Source organism: Zychaea mexicana (genome assembly GCF_025766255.1).
Source record: "Zychaea mexicana strain RSA 1403 chromosome Unknown BDB00scaffold_72, whole genome shotgun sequence".
In the NCBI taxonomy this organism is placed as follows: Eukaryota; Fungi; Mucoromycota; class Mucoromycetes; order Mucorales; family Lichtheimiaceae; genus Zychaea; species Zychaea mexicana.
This window is the reverse complement of record NW_026516735.1, coordinates 70,500-88,836: the sequence shown is the minus strand read 5'-3', so window position 1 is coordinate 88,836 and position 18,337 is coordinate 70,500. Positions and strand designations below refer to the sequence as shown.

Below are 18,337 nucleotides of genomic sequence, written 5' to 3'. Positions count from 1 at the left end.
TCAGATTGATACGAAATTATATACATAGATATTAACTATATTCTAGCGTGGTCACATAGTAGCATACTGTTGCAGGCACTGCATTTTTATGGTATACGAGATAGGCTAAACTGAGAAGGGTAAACATGCAGATTTTCCGGAAAAAGTAGCTAAAAGAGGGATATAGCTATATGGATAAAGCTAGAAGGTCGGTAATTACATTGCTAATTATGTTATAGTTTGAACAAAGGCTTAATCATCGCCTTGAGTACGCACATGAATACTAACTAGCCTACGAGTTAGTATTTGCTGGGCTTGAGTAATTTTGCAGTACTTGCCGGACTTTATCGAACAAATGCCGCGCGTTTCCCCGGACCCACTTGGTAAATATCGTACAGCAAATTGCTTTAAGAAGTAATTTGCCGTACTGCACTTTTGCAGTACTATTCGTTGCAGTAAAATGGTCGTTGCAATAGAATATTCTATGCAGTGGTGACACATAAATACTCTACAGCAGCGCTCTCCATACATACTATACGAATTTTTGAGTAAGAATTTAGCCTTATCACTGATCTTATTGAATCGACTAGGAAGCTCATCAGAAGGTCAAGGCATAGTCTAAAGATGTTATTTATCTACTTATTTGTGGTGAGGAAAAGAGTGTGAGTACAGGAAATATATTGATTGAAAAAAGAGAAAGAGAAAGAAAACGGAAGCAGAAATGAAAAGGAAGATTCAAGAGAAAGATAAAGATAAATGTGTGCGCTTAGTTCTTGCAAACACATATACAAATACACTGTGGTAAAACACATCATTACACTACTTAAATCATCATCAGAATAAGGTACTCGGCTAAAAATCAAACAAAAGCATACACAGTAATTACCACGGCAACTAGCTAAGCACTGTAGCTTAGAGACAATCCAACCAGATTGTGTAAAGCACGTATACATTATATTCGGATGATCCAGCTTGTGTAAGGCTAAATCCGATATGGACTGACGCGATATGATGCATGGACGTATGTCATTTGTGATCTCTTATATCTCTTATACGATCATTTACTAAGAAAAGGGCGGCTGATGATGCACTCATAATGGATGTCTTGTCACCACAAGTTATATTGGCGAATTCATATCCAAAAAAAAAGGAAAAGTATCTGGAAAGGAGGGGATTGGGGTATGATAGCGGATAGTATTATGTAAGTTGTTTAATATCTTATCACCAGGATGACTGAGCGTGTATTGCATTGGGTTGGAGTAAATAAGTGCTGAACGCCGTAGCCAGCGTCTTCATGGGATCCAGTGAGACATTGTATTAACTGTGGTGGCGCTCTTTTATACCAATATACTCACGGCATCCAGCGATAGCCGATCTCCCCAAGCCCGCAATGATGGATGTGGGCAGCTTAAAATAAATTTTCAAGAGCAGATTATAGAGAAGCATGGCTGTTTTCAGCATAGTATGCGCGTCTTCCAAGAGCTACTATTATCCATAAAAGCTACTTCTTCAGGTTGATACATACTGTTATTTGGTTTGCTCATTTATTCAACCACCTCTCTCAGCAGTAGCGATTCAAAGTCAATCAGACGTGGTGTGACTTAATCGGCGTATGTGTGGGTGTTGTATGATATATGTGGGAGAAAAACAAAGTACCAAAAAAAGCAGGATGGTCGGCTAGTAGGAGAGTCAAGCATGCATAATCTTAGCCTTGCTTCTATGTGGGTTTATTATATAATGAAAGTTGTGCCAACGATGTTTCCGGTTAATCAAGGGGTTAACAGGGCGTGGCAAACGAAACATACCATTAAACCGATTCTCTCAGCTTAGAACAGCTTGCCTTAAGCGCCGTTGTTGCTGGTGTGCATAACCCCCCAACAAATATTTCCTTTCGATTATTTTCGCGAGCAGAACTACGCGATCACAGAAATGTAAAAACAAGAAAGGTGAAGAGCGCGTACCAATGTGTGATAAAGCGCGTTGTGACTGTGTTACTGTCGGCTACGATACAGAAGATCTGTCATTATTCTCCGCATTGTTAGCCTGGACCTGTGGAACGCTCTATGGCCAGAGATGGCACACACGAGCGATGGCAAAGACTCTCTGGGAGAGATGGCGAACGCTCTATGGGAGGCAGCCAGCACTCTATCAGGTTTATTTGTTAAAGGCTGTTAGCAAAGAGAAGGGCTTCAAAGAAACTCGACGTCATCCTCATTCTACTGTTACCGAGCTTCACCACTTGTCCTTGGTATACACTTTGCTTTGGAGCACGTGTACAGCACGGTCGTCAACTTCTGGGCCATTATTTCTTTGTGTATATGGCTTCTATTTATGTGAGCTTCTTGTTACAATATCAGTAATTTCTATTTTCTACAATGTCAATCATTCCCGGCACCTGCCATTTACTTTTTCTCTGGGATCTTGTTGCTGAAACACTGTAAACCGTGTCTGTGCGCCTTGTGGCCCGACGGGTGCACGTATCTTCCTATTCAAAAACAGGCGGCGACACCGTCGGGGCACGCCCTGCATGATACCGGTGAAACATATTTCGTAGGACTAACAAAACACGCAGACCACATACGCCTTCTTCTTGACCGCTTGACCGTGTCTCTTCAACACTTCTACTTCACATGGTATCTTCCCTGCCATTTTACTTTCCCACCTGCTGATTGAATGACGAATTACAAGTCACGTGACGTGTTTTTGAATGACGAATCACAAGTCACGTGACGTGTTTTTTCTAAGCGGCGGGGTCAATCCAAAAAGCATAAATACGCCCACATTTTTCAGGCCATTTCGTTTTTTCTCTTCACTCTTTCTTTCCTTCATTTTTCTTTTTCCTTCACTCCCATGCCTCCTCCTGGTCTTCTCTTGGCTCTTCCCTTGGCTCTGGTTCTTCCCTTGGTTCTGGTCTTCCCCTGGCTCTGGCTCTTCCCTTGGTCCTGGCTCTTCCCTTGGTCCTGGTCTTGCCTCTGTCGGTCCTGGTCTCAGCCTTTTTCCCGTGGTCCCTGGCTGCCTACAACCGGTCCCTGCTTTGGGCTGTCCAGTCTGGCGTTCAACGGTGTTGGCCACAACCGATCTTCAGGCGAGATCAGAGGACGGAGAAATCCTTTTCGGTTTCTCGCCATAGAAATATGGTAGTGTCCTTTCGGTTGGATGCCTTGTCTGCTGGTCTGGTCTGGTCTGCCATGGTGGGGGTCGCAATGAGGAGCCAGGTGCTACTGTAGATCGCGTTCGACTCCTAGGACTCGACTCTCGGCATTCGACTGTCTGGCGATCGTCTCTCTGGCATTCGTCTCTCTGGCATTCGACTCTCTGGTATTCGACTCTCGGCATTCGACTCTCGACAATCGACGCTCGGCAATCGACTCTCTGGTATTCGACTCTCGGCATTCGACTCTCGGCAATCGACTCTCGGCAATCGACTCTCTGGCATTCGACTCTCGGCATTCGACTCTCGGCATTCGACTCTCGGCAATCGACACTCGGCAATCAGCTCCCAGCTTCAGTGTTCGGCTCCCAGCATCCGAGTATCCAGTAAGCAGCTCCTCCAGCATTCGACAACAGCAGCAATTTTTTTTTTTTTTGGGTGTTTCGAGAGTCAATTCTTTCCCCTACCCCCACCCCTTCCCTTTCCTCTTCCCTTTCCTCTTCCCTTCCGTCTACCCTTCCATCTTCCTTCCGTCCTTCCCTTCCCCCTTCCCCACTCACAGGCAAACCACAACCGATTGCTTGCACTTGACTCTCGAAACGTAGCGTACGTCATGGTTCCCACTCGTTTGTACCATGATGGCTGGGTTTGTGGTTGATTGACACAGCCAAATGATTGGGAGACTGGGACTCCCAGGCCGAGGCATTGGTGGCTTTCTTTTCCTCCCCCTTTTACATACTTCTTCTGTTTCTTCTTGCTTTCTTCATGCTTTTTGTATAGCCTGCAGGTTGTGCGAACTGCTTGTTGAGGTCACTTTGTAAAATCGCGTTCTTATTATTTGTCTTTATTGTCCACTGATTGTGTTCTTTTAATAAAATTTGTACCCTTCGACTATTGATATTCATAACGATAACTTTTGTCTTTTATAAAATGTTTTCTTTACTCTAATATTACAATGAATAAAAACCTGCTCTTTTACTTTATGTCCTGCTCAAACTCATTTACAATTTCTTTCCTTGTGAAGATATTTGCGTGTCGCTTCACCTTGCAATATCCATTTTCTTTCTGACTGTGTTCAATTCGCCGCTTCATTTGACAGTTAGGAAAGAACTCATGTTTTGGCGTGCTGTGTCCTTGTTCTTATACAATGCTGACAATGTCAAATGGCTCACATTAGATTCGTAATTACTTTTACTTTGCAATGACTCGATCGATTCTAAAGATAATATCTAGGCAACCGTTTGACACAAGCACAATGCACTGACCATGTAATACAATGTCAAAATTCTTGTGAGAGCCGTTGCATGTATCAGTTTTTTGGGCACGTCAGAAGTTTCTTGCACAGCAGGATCTCTTTTGGACTTGGAACAAGTTGATCGAGCTCTGTGTGCTTAAACTGTCGTTTCTCATGCACTCTACAGCAAAAACCAAATGTTTTGATACCGAATACTGTAATGCTCATACTCATTAGTAGAATTGTTTTACAAACGTTTCAAATGGCGTTCTATTAAAGCCCCTAAATCCACGTGGATGTGCCCATCTGTTTGGGAGATCGCCTGAGATCGAGCTGCCTTTGGAGCGCCATGTATGTTTTCAGGTGGAGGCAGTTCGACACATGTACAGCAACGCTTTTCTTTATTACTTTTTCTCCGTGATCTAGCTTGTCCATACAGTTACGATAAAAATAGCTGCCGTGGCATACCTTTCACTTTTTGTCGAGGTATGGCATGGAACATAATAATGACTGTAATTAATTGGCCCACGAAAGCTTGGGACAGTACAATATGATGACTCTCAAGCTTCGGACCACCTTCCGATCTTTTGCCGTATAAGGCTACTACATATACATAAAAAACCCTTTTGCTTTGTTTCAGTTCAAATTGAGTTTGTACAGCATCTTACCGTCGCCATTTGTATTGCAAAGATATTGGCTACCCAGGCCAGTATTGATTGAGCGGTCTGTATACTTCAAACGTACGATACATCATTCCTTTGATGGATGATGAGGGGTAACAAATTGATTCTTTTGTCAATCTTCTAGAAGGCGGTCGTCAACTGATAGCGGGGGGGGGAGCTCACCAAACGGGCAAGCCTCAGTGGACATGGCCATATCTTGTCCTCGTGTACCAGTGATCTCGTTTGAAAACATCGCGAACACGCCAATTGGGACGATATCGCGAGGGTTCATTCCAACGCTGTGAAATGGGTAAAGGGCTTGGATCATCCAATTTTGGGTAATCCATTGTCTGCCTATAGCAAGGGACGTAAATCTGTTTCTGCTTCTTAGAGGGAGATTTATATACAGATTTACAACCCAATAACAAGCTTATAGACCGCAGCCTTGTCATCGGTTTTAACGAATTATATATCTCAGTCTCGCTAAATGGTCGTCTACACACTCCCATGGCTTCTCACTCCACGGGGTCATCGACACCTGTGCTTGTCTCGAGAGCTGTAAGTGTTCTGTAATCCCAATATGTATGTCAAGCGCACAAACATATATACATACAGCACATTGTGTATATATATGTAACTTTATAGAAATAGCCACTATCACTTAATAAGAAATTGACAAGTAATTGATCAACATCACGACTCATATGCGCCGACTCATCTTGATGTTTCACGGATTAGCTAGGCTAAGGAAGAAGTTGTCATTATATGGGTCACGCAATTAACATTAGCTACGATCCGAGGCATTGAGCCGGACGTACCCTTTACTCACGCACCCCATATTACCTAATCCTCTATGATTAACTAATAATAATGCATCTGTTCAATGTACATGCTGTGCGATAGTTATGCAGAACAAGACTTTGCTCTAAATGGTGAGACTTCTGTTATCACAATAAACCGGTTTTAATTCCTTTCGGGCCTCGCTCTCTTAAACTGCTCAGCGACTGCTTAGAACCGCGCAACGTTATTTCGTGTAAATATAGAAACCATGGACGTTATAGCGCATGTAGAGTTGGCCAAAGCGAACAAACTCACGAGACTGTACTTTGAATGCATACATACACTGTGCGGTGCTTCATCGGACGCAAAACGTTGGAAATATATTAGTGTTTCGACGTGCCTGATAAAGCTTTGGCAACTGTTTTATCGGATCTCAAGTCGTTAAAAGAAGTCAGGTTTCACTGGGTGGCCGCAGTAAGCGATCAAGTGGCTCTATCCTTGGACTCTGTCAACATGGTGGCGACTGTTGTCTTTGAGTATCGTTAACGATGGCTCTCGCTGGAAGCTGATTGATACTTGGAGATTTTCACAAACTCTGTCACCGCTAAGGCGACAAACAGTCGCTCAATCGTGTGACAAAAGTATCCACGACACTCGAAAAAACTATAGGCGAGTATTTTGTATAGCGACCCCCTTATATTTTTTTGTGAAAGCGAGCACATAGTCTAGTCAAAATGGTGGTATTGTTATATTATAACAACCGAAGATCAGTGCACAATGTATGGGGTATGTATGGGAATGACAGACTATTTCTTGATAAATTTTGGGCACAAGGAGAATGAAGATATTTCTTTAGCTTTTCTTGGCCGAAGGCTCACATACCAATCTGATGGTTTTATATAAAACGTGATAAAAAATGTATGTACTCCAACTATTCAAACTAGTAGTATCATATGATTGTACTAAATATGTAGAAAAACAGTTTTTGTTGCATAGAATTTTTGGTTGTCAAGACCGAGGACACCGTGTACCTGTGCTGTCATTCATAATTTCGAGAACAAACGACTTTAATCATATTGAACATGCGGATGTGAGCCTCAAAGCTGTAAACCGGCTACCCTGCTATATAAGCTTGGATTTTTGAATACTTCGTTGGACACAGTGCAACACAGCTGTTGGTCTACAATGTAAATCGCTACTTCGTATAGACCTCTCTAATTTGTGCTTAGAATATGTCATTCGTCGGTTAATAACCGCGACCCTCTAGCTCACAGTCAGCTTGAGCATCAAATGAAACCTAACAATACCTCTATTACTAAAGAAAAAGAAGATATAAAATACAATAAGTATGTACTGAGCCTACGCTGTAATTCTCAACATGCGTACGTCCTCTGCCGCATGCAACGTATGATAACTGTCTCGGTTATAATCAATTGTAGATAATCACGTAGCAAAAAAGAAGGCAAAAACAAAAATACACAAGTTGAATACTCATCGTATCAAAACGACGATCAAATAAAAGAGATGCATCTCGCACAAGGCAGCAGAAGCAACAAATCGAAAAAAGGTCGGTGCCAAAGTCAAAAAAGTATACTCCCGGGATAACTGCAGTACTCTTAATTGTAACCTTTCTCTACAGCTATTACAGTAGAAATCTGACTAAAACAGTATATACGTACTGTGAACTGCAGTGTATACTTACCTGCACGCAAAATAGAACAGTTCCCATGCTTTTACCGTGTGGGAACTGTTCAGTCAACGAGTAATCCCTATTCCGTTCTTCCATATATACCGTAGCACATACCAGGTAAAACGAAGAATATAACGAATATGCGTGTGTACACTTCTAATCCAGGTGTGACGACTAGCACAAACAGGTATATGTATGAGTTTGTGATCGATTCAAAATATTCCCATGCGTGATAATCAACGTACAGTAGAAGACAATATTTCAAGAAAAGCCCGAGATATATTGGGAAAATACGAGAAAGGGATGTATATATATATAGGTTTTTTACAGTCAATATAATCAATTGAGGGGTTTTTATTGAATAAACAAAGCTATGATACATCATCATTTGATCATGACATTTCACAAGAGAGGTATTTCACATAATGATAGTGGTAAGGAGAACGGAAACAAAAGACGGATGTTAGAATATTTAATGAAAGATGATGGTGCTTATTTCTGGAGTTCGTTGTCATAGTAGCTGTTCAACTGTTCCTCGGCATGCTTCTTTGCCTTGTACTTGTCGATGGCATCCAAACCCTTGGTCTCGATCCTTTATAATTGTAATACAATAACAAACGGTTTGAAAATCGCTCATTGCCAAAGTTTGTAAAAAAAAAAAAAGACCACACAACATCCCAACTCATCGTCAAACTTACAACTTATCAACGACACCACCAGCAAGACCAGCAAGGAGTTGCTTGGCAGTAGCATGGTCTACGGGCTCGCCGTTCTTCTCACGGTGCTCGTTGTAAGCCTTGGCAGCCTCAAAAGCAGCAGCACCGGCAATCAGTTCGTGGGTGAAGGAACCGTCGTGCTTTTCCTTGCCGTGGAATTCTTCGTGTTGCGAACCAAAGTGATCGAAAAGACCCCTGTCAGATATTGAAAACGCGTTTAGTGCATCTTGAGCCAGCCACGACCTGACGGTGATTATGCCATTATCATGCCCTTCTTGTTGTATATGTACACGCCGCGCGTTGATTATGAGTACTTACATTTTTTTATAAAGTTGTTGGAGAATAAAAGAAAGTGAAAAAAGAAGAGTGTAGTTTTATGAAGCGGCGAGCAAGATATTTCTCTTTTTTTATATCTTTAGCTCCCGCGCGCGCCCACGCCTTGATACACGTATAGCTGGGCTGATGTTGATCGCATAATAATAAAGTTTCTGAAATATTTTACCCATAAAAGACATGTGGTACAAAAAGCTTGTCGGTGAAATTCTTCGCCAAGACCCGTAACACACACTTGCTCCTCCCAGCTTATTGGGATAATATTTACAATTTAGGGTAAAAATAGTAAAATGTCCCCTTTACACACGCATTAATAGGATGCACTTCATTCGACGCTTATCCATATATTCTTCTTTTAACTAAATTCGGGCCCGGCAAAACGGTCGATCATCCCTGTTGTTACTCACATTATTAGAAAATCGGCGCCCTTTCACCCGTATATCCGTGTCCGATTGATAATAGTTACTCGGCCCTTCTTCTTTGCATCTGGCCGAGACGATATTCATCTCTACTATTAACATTAAAAAGTCTTTTTCTTGCTTGTCGCAGTCGCTTCTAGTAAAAAAGCTAGAGGAAGCTCTATATGATGAAAGAAGAACGATTATGGATATACTGGGGCAAGCTGGATCTGTTTTCACGCCGCAAAATAGAACCTTGTTCCTGTTCGCTAATGCACGATGAGAAACTCCTATATAAGATTCCTGAATTATGACAGGTTGCCTTTGTTTGTTGCCTTATCAACATACTAAATTGTGTATTACTTTGAAACAGACGAAAACAACATACATACAAGCAAGTAATATAACAGTCGCTTTAATTGCTGTTATAGTACATGACAACGAAAAATGGCTGCCTTTGAACTGGCCACCCACCATGCACGATCTCGTGCATGTTCTCGGTCGGTGTTAGTTCACATATTAATTACGGCTGAAGTCCAGTTATATATGTTATAATAGAACGGCTCGAAGCTCGGGGGAACCGGTTACTGTGCTACATTCATCTATGAAGACGTCGGTATGCCAACAAGAAAAGGAAAAGCACATCATACCCAATTACCCGTCCATGGTATACTTGTTCCTCTTTTGATTCGTCGTTTTCTTCTTGGCATGGGTGTGCATGTAACTTTTCGGCTACATATATAGTATGAGTCGCTTTGTACCTGTACGGTATGCACACTGTACTATGATTCTTCTCTCTATCCCTCTCCCTTTTTGCCTGTCTATTTTGTTGTTCAGATACTGCAAGAAGACGTATTATCTGCTTTAAATCTGATAAATTTTTATCAACAATATGTCAAGAAGCTGACACTAGAGAAAAAGAAGTATGGCAGAAAGGGCTCACTGAAAGGTCTCCGAAAAACAAGCTTTCTAAAGAGTAGTAATAAGCTCATGCCGTTTATGGCAAGGTGTTTGTTGGAAAAGGGAAAAGAGTCTGATTATATATCTGCCGTTGTTTGCATACATTTTCACAAGGTATATTTTCCAACGACGTTTACACAGTGCAGAATTCCTTCTTGTTTTATTATTTGGTCAGTAACAATTGGCGATATTTCTCAAGAGTGCAAAGTTCATCAGGAAATTTACGGCTTGCTTTTCCAAGCTGTAGCATGCATAGGTTCGTTACAGAAACAGGCACTGCAGCAAGTACAGCTTCCGCCAGCTGACTACGATGCGTGGCTAATAAAGTGGCGCGGAGAAATGTTATTACATGCATATTATCCCAACCCACCTCCTCCTCCCTCTTCAGGAACAAAGTTTTCGCGTTCTATTTTTTATATATACCTAAAGCATGTTGGATAAGCTGATTGGCAAAAGAGACCGCGTCAAAGTATAGCGCCTCGTCCATTAATAGCCATTTAAAGCTGCGTAAGCACCGCTTAGCACGTTCGGAGATGTCATCGTCAAAGCGAATAGCACGGGGTCGTTGTGCTGAACTTGTCTTCTGATAACGTTCGGGATAGACACCACAGCCGGTTAGTTGAACGGTTAAATTAAAACAGTCCAACATTCAAACAGCCGCATCGCAGCCCTTCTACTCCCCCCCGCCCCCCGCAAAGCACATACTTCTTCCTCCAAATAAGCGTTGATTTCTTTTGCTGCTGTCCGTCGTGCGATCGACACAATATCCAACTCAAATTGTCTTCCCATATCAAATAGAATCGATTGCTCATCCTCGTCCCAACTATAATCTATACAAAACGAATGATAGTGATTTCGCTTAAGTATATACTTTGCTTCCTTTCATGCCGTTACGACGAGCGAAAACGTACTGGATAAAAAATCGGAAACGAGCTCGATCTGGGACGTCTTTGGTAGGTGCGATGCATAGTACGCAAGGATTTTGGGCTATCCAGTGTGTTTTTTTAGACCGATTTTGTTTAGCAAAAGAGAATTGCTTTAGCATTGCCCTATTTTCTCTTTTTTTTTTTACTTACTCGAAGGGTATTTGGTTTTCCATTAAGCTCTGCATAGTGTCGAATGATGTCGTTTGCTTCCTTTGTCATAGGCTCTTTCATATGTTCGTTGTAGTACACTATTAATGCCGCAATGCATCGTAATGCATGTTCGCGTGTGTTTGGATCGAAACTAAGGATAAAATTAAGGTTGAGTCTGGTAACGCCTTGAGATATACATTTTATCGTCTCTTGCTCCTCTCTGTTTATTCATCTTTGCTAACTAACTAACCTTTTAGCAATATTCAAACTTGTAATAAACCGAGAAATGTTGCCAGTCAAGATCGCCAAAGCGATATTATGAAAAAACGAAAGACCGGTGTCACTAATGGTATATACATATTCATTAGTATAATGCTCTGTAAGCACGTGAATGAATGAAACAATAGAAAAAACCTTTGTCCTTTACCGTTCACTATCATCTTCATTGCGTGCCATGTTGACGATTTCGTCAGTCAACAGATAAAGTTGTTGTCGGTTCTTTGAATCATCATATATTTGATGTTCGATCGCTTCTTGTACTCGTGCATTGTAAAAAGTCCATATGACGTCTTCCCAAGAACGACATACAGGGAGCACCTATTTTCATTTGTCTTTTTCTTAGCATGACAAATAAAAAACAGCACTGGTAAAGATGATGATGTTGGAGAGAGAGAGAGAAAGAAAGGTAAATTTTTTACATGTGTAATATCTCCCGTAATGATACCATGTAATGCTGCTTCATATTGGCCCAGTCCATCCTATTCAATTTCACCTTTAATTGCCTTTCTTTATATCAGATCGTTCATGTTTTTTTTTCTGTCTACTTACTCGCGACATTATTGCACTGTATGTTTTCCGCCAAGCTGTACGCTGATCTGGTAACCAATCCAACCGACCCCCAGCTAATTGTTTGATATATCAGCAAAAAATGGATCTCTCTTTTAGAGAAAAAGGAAAAAAATCTGGTCACCTTTTGCTTTGTTGATATCATCTAGATATTTCGTCAATAGCATTGTCCGCCATGGCTCATCCTCATTTTCAGATATCTCGATCGCTTCTTTGTGATTACCGCGACGGACCGATCGTAACAGTCTTTCATTAAGCTTCTCGAACTCTTCAGTCGTTTTGGGCGCTCTGGCATTTGCAAAGAGTCGATTCTTTTTGACAAGTTCTCGGATTTCTTCTTCGACTTCGGCTACCATGTCCTCGGCTTTGGATGTATCTTCTGAGCTCGGTAATGTTTCAATAAACGCTTTAATTTCCTTTTTTTTAAAAAAAGGGAGGGTGGTTTCAGTATTTTAAGCATGAAAGTGTCATATTTTCAATTTTGCTCAAGAAAAGCATCATTTTTCAAAAGTATCATTCGTCCTTACCGAACATTGTGCTGCTGGTGGATCGGATGGTTGTATCCTACATATATCCAAATCAATGTCTACTCCTCCAAAAGACAACCACCCCCCCCCCATCTCTTCTCCCCACACACAGAGAAAAATATAAAGAAACAAACCGTGAAACAACGTCGAGCAGATCCCAAACATATTGTTCTTGTGTAAGGAATTCCAACTCGTGCGATTTTGACCGATTCTTTGTTCGTTCAAGATATTTCATTCTAGACAATTTCAGTTGAACCATGTCAAAGCGTTAAAAAAAGCACGTGTTGATATCGTTTTTTCTAGGGGGCTGTTTAGTGGTGGTGGTACCTGCATCGCACCAAAGATGCCAGATCAGACACCATATGCGAATTGTATCCCAATTGCTTTTGTTGGCCGTCCAAAACATTGACAAATGCTCGATCGAGGTTGAAATCGTTCGCGCTTAAAAGTTGTTCAGCATTCATTCAGTGTCTTTTTTTTTTGAGAAGGGTATATGGTTCGGAGTAAAAAGGTTACTACTAGAGAAGCGTCCCTAGTGGAAATTATTTCTTTCTCTTTTCTCGCAAAACATTACAAAAATGCTTCCTCAAAAATCTCAAGGCGCTTTTAAATTCGTTATTAAATCAAAACTAACGGCTGAACAAGTTTCGAGCAACAGTGAAAAAAATGCCGTTCCAGCACCACAGCCACCTAAAGAACTACAACTACAACAACAACCAGCAGCAGCAGCAGCAACTGAACCACCCAAGCAACAACAGCATCCACAACAACCAGGTGATGCATCATCCAAACAACCAGCACTCGAAACAAAAGCTGAATCCGATGAATTTGAAAAAAAACGGAAACGAAACGATAAAGATGTTCTTCCTATAGCTTCTAAAAAGGTAAAACAGTAAATTTTTTTTTCTCTTTTTTATCTTTGTTCGCACATTGACAAAGGTGATATACTTGTAGATGCATAGTCAACTCCAGCGTTGGAATCAAAAACATGCTGAATTGAAAGTTCAAGAAGCACAAGCGAATAATGATAATGATGGAGACGCCCCTGGCGACGGATCAACTGAATCATCATTACTCGACTTTGCCGATTTGACCATGATGGCCTGTTTATTGTGTCAACGCAAGTTCAAAACAAGCCAAGATATACAGCGACATCAAGAGATATCGCAGTTACACAAAGTACGGCTCTTCAGTGGTGATGGTGAACCGTTCAGCTTTTTTTTTTTTAAAAAAAAAGAGACTTCTCTCTTTTGTCTCTCTCCATCTCGATTTGGGCTTTTTTTTTGTGTTTTGAGAATGATAATAACCGAAAATCTCTCCTCTCTCCCTGGAAAATCCGTTGAAAATTCTCCCCACAATAATAGAAAAACCTTCAAGATCCGATCTGTGTGGAGAAAGCAAAGTTGAAGATGCGCGACGTGGAAACAGAAGCCGAGCGACAAGCTGAAGTAAGTTTTGACTCTATTTGATCAATTTGTCAAGAAATGTGGAAGAGAATGTGGCGTTCAACTGTGCATAGCAAAATTATCGAAACCGAGCGGCCGAACGAAGACAGGCTTATGGACAGCCAGAGAAACCAGTGATACCATCCAATGGGTTCCAGCACAAACGTGCTCCAAGATCGTTGCAACAACGACACGTAGACAAGTGAGAGAACAAAAAAAAGAGAGACAATGTTTTTTTTTGGATAGTGAGAAAAATTGGCAAGTGGACAAAAAAAAAAAACAAAGGGAATCCTAAACGAAAAAACTACTACGCTATCCCAGAACAACAACAACAACAACAACACCATCGGCTTCAATAGAGAAAGCTATCACAGACGACAATGTGGGTGCACGCATGCTTCAACAAATGGGCTGGCGACGCGGTGAAGGTCTCGGCAAAGATGCAGCTGGTATTGTGAATCCAATAGCTGCAGAGCAGTATGCCCAAGGCGCTGGCCTGGGCTCTGCTCATGCTAAACGAAGCACCATCGCCACCACCGCCAACAACGGTTCAGACAACTATAAGGATCGAGTCAAAGAAATGGTAGATATCATCACTTCATGCATGGCTTGTAATTCATTCTTGTTGTGGGTCTTTTCCTTATTATTCATAGGCACGGCGACGGTATGAAGAAGAACAGGCATAAAGGGAGGAGAGGAGCTCCTCACTCTCTTTTTTTTTTTGCACGTATTACCCGAGAGAACCTTACTTCTACGGTCTTCTTTACCAAATCCAAATAAAAACAAGACGCTACTTTATAACAATTCTCTCTATTCAATGATGCTGCTGCACGGGATAAAAGGGAAAAAGTGGCGGGTTGAGGAGGAAGGGGACAATAAAGCTTTGGGTAATAGTTCTGGTTTAGGCGTACGAAACAAGAGTTTATTTGACTTTGAAAAAATTCATTCAGGGCATTTCAGGAAACTTTTTTTTTTTTTTTTTACCCAGTTTTTCCACACATTCTGTATGGTACATGCAGCAGCAGCATCATTGGATGACGCGACAGCAACACACGATAGTGCGATGGAGCATCGCCCCAGTAGCAAGACAGACCCTACAGGACCGGCCCATTCACCGGTAGAAAGCGATGCATATACGTTTCAAGATGACGACGACGACGACGACGACGACGGTCGCTTATCACAACCTTCGGAACGGTTGTTACAACAAGAACAACCGACACGAACAAGCGACGGTGGTTCGATTCGCAAACGACTCAGTCCACAAAGCATTGCTTTATTAAAGACGTCGGGAATCAATGTACTGTGGATATTGACATGGTAACGATCTTTTCCGTTGTTGCTGTTGAACGTTGGGGGGTTTACCCCTCCTCCTCCTCTCTCTCTTTTTCGTTTGCCACGGCTAAAAGAATCTATATATCAATGTAATACTACCATAGGTACCTGGTAAGGGGTCTTGTTTGTTCTTCTTCTTATTATTATTACACAACACAATAACCGGGTGAATCGCGATAGCAGACAACTGATGATGGGGATGGTATTTCGTAGTTTGCGACGTTTCTCTCTGTATATAACAAATGGATGTTCTCAGCAGAACATTACAATTTCCAGTTTCCCCTCTTTGTTTCCAGCATTCACATGGTCGTCCAATTCATTTTTTCAGGATTATCGATCCTCTTGGTGCCTAGGTTACGGCCCACCAAAAGACCCACGGTCCGAGAATATATGTAAGGAGAAAAAAAAAACAAAACAAAATGGGGTCGTCACCCTCGCTTTAAACAACCCGGTTTATGCTTGAAAGAAGATGATGGATGCATTGTAACAAGTTCCCGCCTCTATTGTGAAATTAGATTCAAGGTGCTTCCATGTGCATTGGCAACCAGCCTTGACATTGGCCTGTCAAACCTTTCCCTCAAAACCATCACTCTGTCATTCTACAGTGAGTAGTTTTTCTTTTTGTGTAGTTCTCTCTTGCGACAATTTGGGGGGGGGGGGAAATTTAAAGTTGACTTACAGGATGTTTTCCACTTTACAAAAAACAGCAATGTGCAAGTCATCTACCCTCGCCTTTGTACTCCTGTTTGCATTTCTCTTTCGTCTCGAAAAGCCTAGCTTGAAACTCATCTGCATTATTCTTATCATTATTACCGGTGTCATCCTCATGGTGTCAGATGAAACTGAATTTGAATTAGTCGGGTAAAAAAAGATTCATGCCAAAATCATTTGGGGGCTAACAAAGGAAAAAGAGAACTCTTTAAATATTTATATCTTTAATTTAAACAGCTTCATCTGCGTCATGACTGCTTCTGCTTGTGGTGGTCTTCGATGGGCGCTTACCGAATTACTCCTTCGCAAAGAAAGCATAGGATTAAGTAATCCTTTCGCATCCATCTTCTTTCTGGCACCCGCACAAGCCGTGATCCTGATTGTACTGTCCGCCCCGATCGAAGGCTATCCCACCATTTTCCGCAGCGCGTTCTTTGTCACCTTTGGTGAAGGCATTCATACTGTACGTATCGTGATTGGACAACCTGTCTACCTTTGTGTGTGTGTGTGTGTGTTACTTATAAAGCTTGCGTGTACGCCGTTGATAGACCGGAATCATTCTTGTGGGTGGATGTTTGGCATTCTGTATGATCATGGCGGAATTCTTTTTGATTAAACGGACATCCGTGGTAACCCTGAGTGTCTGCGGTATCTTTAAGGTATGAAGGCTGTTCTTTTTTTAGAAAGAGAGAGAGAGAGTTCCTTATATTAACGAATGGGATGGAAACTGTTGTACGGAAATTCTAGGAAGTGGCAACGATCTTCATCTCAACACTTGTATTTGGCGACGTCTTGACCATTGTCAATACGATCGGTCTATGCATCACATTATTTGGTATTGGCTTATACAATTGGCTGAAGCTACGTCGTGCTACTCGACAGGCACACAAAGATGTCCGTGATCAAGAGCTAGAAGGAGCGCTGGATACAGAGGCAATTTCAGATCGTGAACATCGTCGTCATCATCATCATCCTCGGGAACCCATGTATAGCATGGTCGCTGAAAGCACACCCATGTTGTTGGTGGATGGTGCAATGTCAAGTTATCGAGACAGCACAGACAGCAATGATCTCATAAATGATGGAGATAATGGCAAGCATCAACACGCACGAGGAGAACAGTATGAGCTACGATAAATATTCTTAATTTTACCCCACAAACCACGACGACCACCATCCTATAAATACATCTCCTTTATTGCATTCCTATTTATTGACCATTCATCTGTTCTTGTGAATTGAAATCCTGGCTTTGAGAGATACAGTATCTGAAAGCATAATAAACTCAGATTGTAATGAGAACATGATAAAGCCAATGATACGAGAACTCTCGATAATGACGGTACTGGCAGCTCGATTGATATATACTCAGTATTGCACTTGTCTAGTAGTAAGACAGCTGTCTCTTTCCAGTAGCACAAGGCCTGTCTCACACAAAGTGTGTTATTGACACCAAAAAATCAACAGAGCTGAAGGTCGTTTCCTGTCATTGTGTATGGTTTGCATTTGTATAGTTATCACAAACGATAAGCTCTTCTTTCGCTCAGCGTTTGACGATACCTGCTGCCACTTATAATACACAGACAGTACACGCGACACTGTTGTTGTTGTTGTTGTTGTTGTTCAAATGCCGTTAATGATCGATTGTCTTTAGTTTAAATAGTAAAATAAAAATTCTTGCTTTCAATGGCTGGTGCTTGTCTTTATATATTCTCACGACGAGCTTGATGATATGCAACAAACAACAACAACAACAGCAGCAATATATTAATTATACGCCCAAGGCGGTTAGCCCATAGCCCATTACTGAGCCATTGTTATTGATTGGGGCATGTGAAAAACAAACAATGACTGTATCGATAGGATTGCGATCAAGTCCTATTATGCTTTTTGAGAGTGAAATATTGGGCTGGCGGTGCTGGTAATAGCGATGATGATGACGAGGTTTCTTGTGTCACTTACACACACACACACACACACATACACAAGGGAGCAAAAAAAGGAGCATTCATGTGCTTTCCCTTGACAACAACGGACACAACAGCAATAATATTTCCCGGCAACTCTCTAACAACACTAAATCATTCATTGTTGAGTAAAACCCTCGTCCACGGCAATCACACCAAAAAACCAACAATTGCATCGGCGAACCAAAATTACAAAAAAGAAAGCGGGTTTGACAGATTATGATTTCACACGTAGAAAATACAAGTCCCGTCCCAGCATGATAGGATTGACGTAATAAATGCTGCTGCTGAAACAATCCCATGATCCCTTTGGGATTCTGGATCATTGAGCGAGCGAGACCCCCTTACGAAAGAACAATAATAACCTTCTTTTCTTGGGGTGGGATGATGGCTTAAAAAGACAGTTGATACGTTGCATCCACAATCATCCAAAGAGAGATAGTGTAAAGATAGCGGATAAACCATTTTTGATTTTCACAGCGACAGACAATTTTGAACAAAAGGTACCCTTCTTCTTTTTAGTAGTA

General features: G+C 41.5%; 6 protein-coding genes across 6 annotated transcripts; 2 read left to right on the top strand and 4 right to left on the bottom strand.

Annotated features, from left to right (window-relative positions):
• Window positions 1-2,804: 2,804 nt before the first annotated feature.
• On the bottom strand, window positions 2,805-3,536 carry BDB00DRAFT_838120 (uncharacterized protein; the record flags this gene model as incomplete). Its single annotated transcript, XM_053124620.1, has 3 exons — window positions 2,805-2,960; window positions 3,000-3,197; window positions 3,321-3,536. The coding sequence occupies 3 exons, from the start codon at window positions 3,534-3,536 to the stop codon at window positions 2,805-2,807; spliced, it is 570 nt and encodes a 189-aa protein (XP_052976611.1).
• Window positions 3,537-3,602: 66 nt separating this feature from the next.
• BDB00DRAFT_838114 (uncharacterized protein) lies at window positions 3,603-4,045 on the bottom strand (the record flags this gene model as incomplete). The annotated part of the gene is made up of 1 exon (XM_053124619.1): window positions 3,603-4,045. A coding segment is annotated over exon 1 (168 nt), but the record flags the coding sequence as incomplete, so codon positions are not given.
• Window positions 4,046-7,701: 3,656 nt separating this feature from the next.
• Window positions 7,702-8,630, bottom strand: BDB00DRAFT_838110 (uncharacterized protein). Its single transcript, XM_053124618.1, has 3 exons — window positions 8,531-8,630; window positions 8,195-8,407; window positions 7,702-8,088 (listed from the first exon to the last, which is right to left on the bottom strand). Coding segments are annotated over exons 1-3 (315 nt in total). The 5' UTR covers window positions 8,533-8,630; the 3' UTR covers window positions 7,702-7,988.
• A 1,255-nt stretch (window positions 8,631-9,885) lies between these two features.
• On the bottom strand, window positions 9,886-12,861 carry BDB00DRAFT_838103 (107-domain-containing protein). Its single transcript, XM_053124617.1, has 13 exons — window positions 12,680-12,861; window positions 12,487-12,588; window positions 12,353-12,389; window positions 11,950-12,241; window positions 11,808-11,881; window positions 11,678-11,737; window positions 11,407-11,576; window positions 11,230-11,322; window positions 10,980-11,130; window positions 10,815-10,890; window positions 10,609-10,733; window positions 10,327-10,486; window positions 9,886-10,221 (listed from the first exon to the last, which is right to left on the bottom strand). The coding sequence occupies exons 1-13, from the start codon at window positions 12,814-12,816 to the stop codon at window positions 10,067-10,069; spliced, it is 1,632 nt and encodes a 543-aa protein (XP_052976608.1). The 5' UTR covers window positions 12,817-12,861; the 3' UTR covers window positions 9,886-10,066.
• Window positions 12,849-14,738, top strand: BDB00DRAFT_838098 (uncharacterized protein). The gene is made up of 6 exons (XM_053124616.1): window positions 12,849-13,236; window positions 13,307-13,531; window positions 13,717-13,800; window positions 13,872-13,999; window positions 14,119-14,380; window positions 14,451-14,738. Exons 1-6 carry the CDS (start codon window positions 12,931-12,933, stop codon window positions 14,481-14,483), a joined length of 1,038 nt encoding a protein of 345 aa, XP_052976607.1. The 5' UTR covers window positions 12,849-12,930; the 3' UTR covers window positions 14,484-14,738.
• Window positions 14,739-14,754: 16 nt separating this feature from the next.
• BDB00DRAFT_838090 (triose-phosphate transporter family-domain-containing protein) lies at window positions 14,755-17,192 on the top strand. Its single transcript, XM_053124615.1, has 8 exons — window positions 14,755-15,120; window positions 15,164-15,166; window positions 15,345-15,524; window positions 15,648-15,736; window positions 15,840-15,993; window positions 16,081-16,306; window positions 16,392-16,502; window positions 16,591-17,192. Exons 1-8 carry the CDS (start codon window positions 14,804-14,806, stop codon window positions 16,978-16,980), a joined length of 1,470 nt encoding a protein of 489 aa, XP_052976606.1. The 5' UTR covers window positions 14,755-14,803; the 3' UTR covers window positions 16,981-17,192.
• Window positions 17,193-18,337: the final 1,145 nt, after the last annotated feature.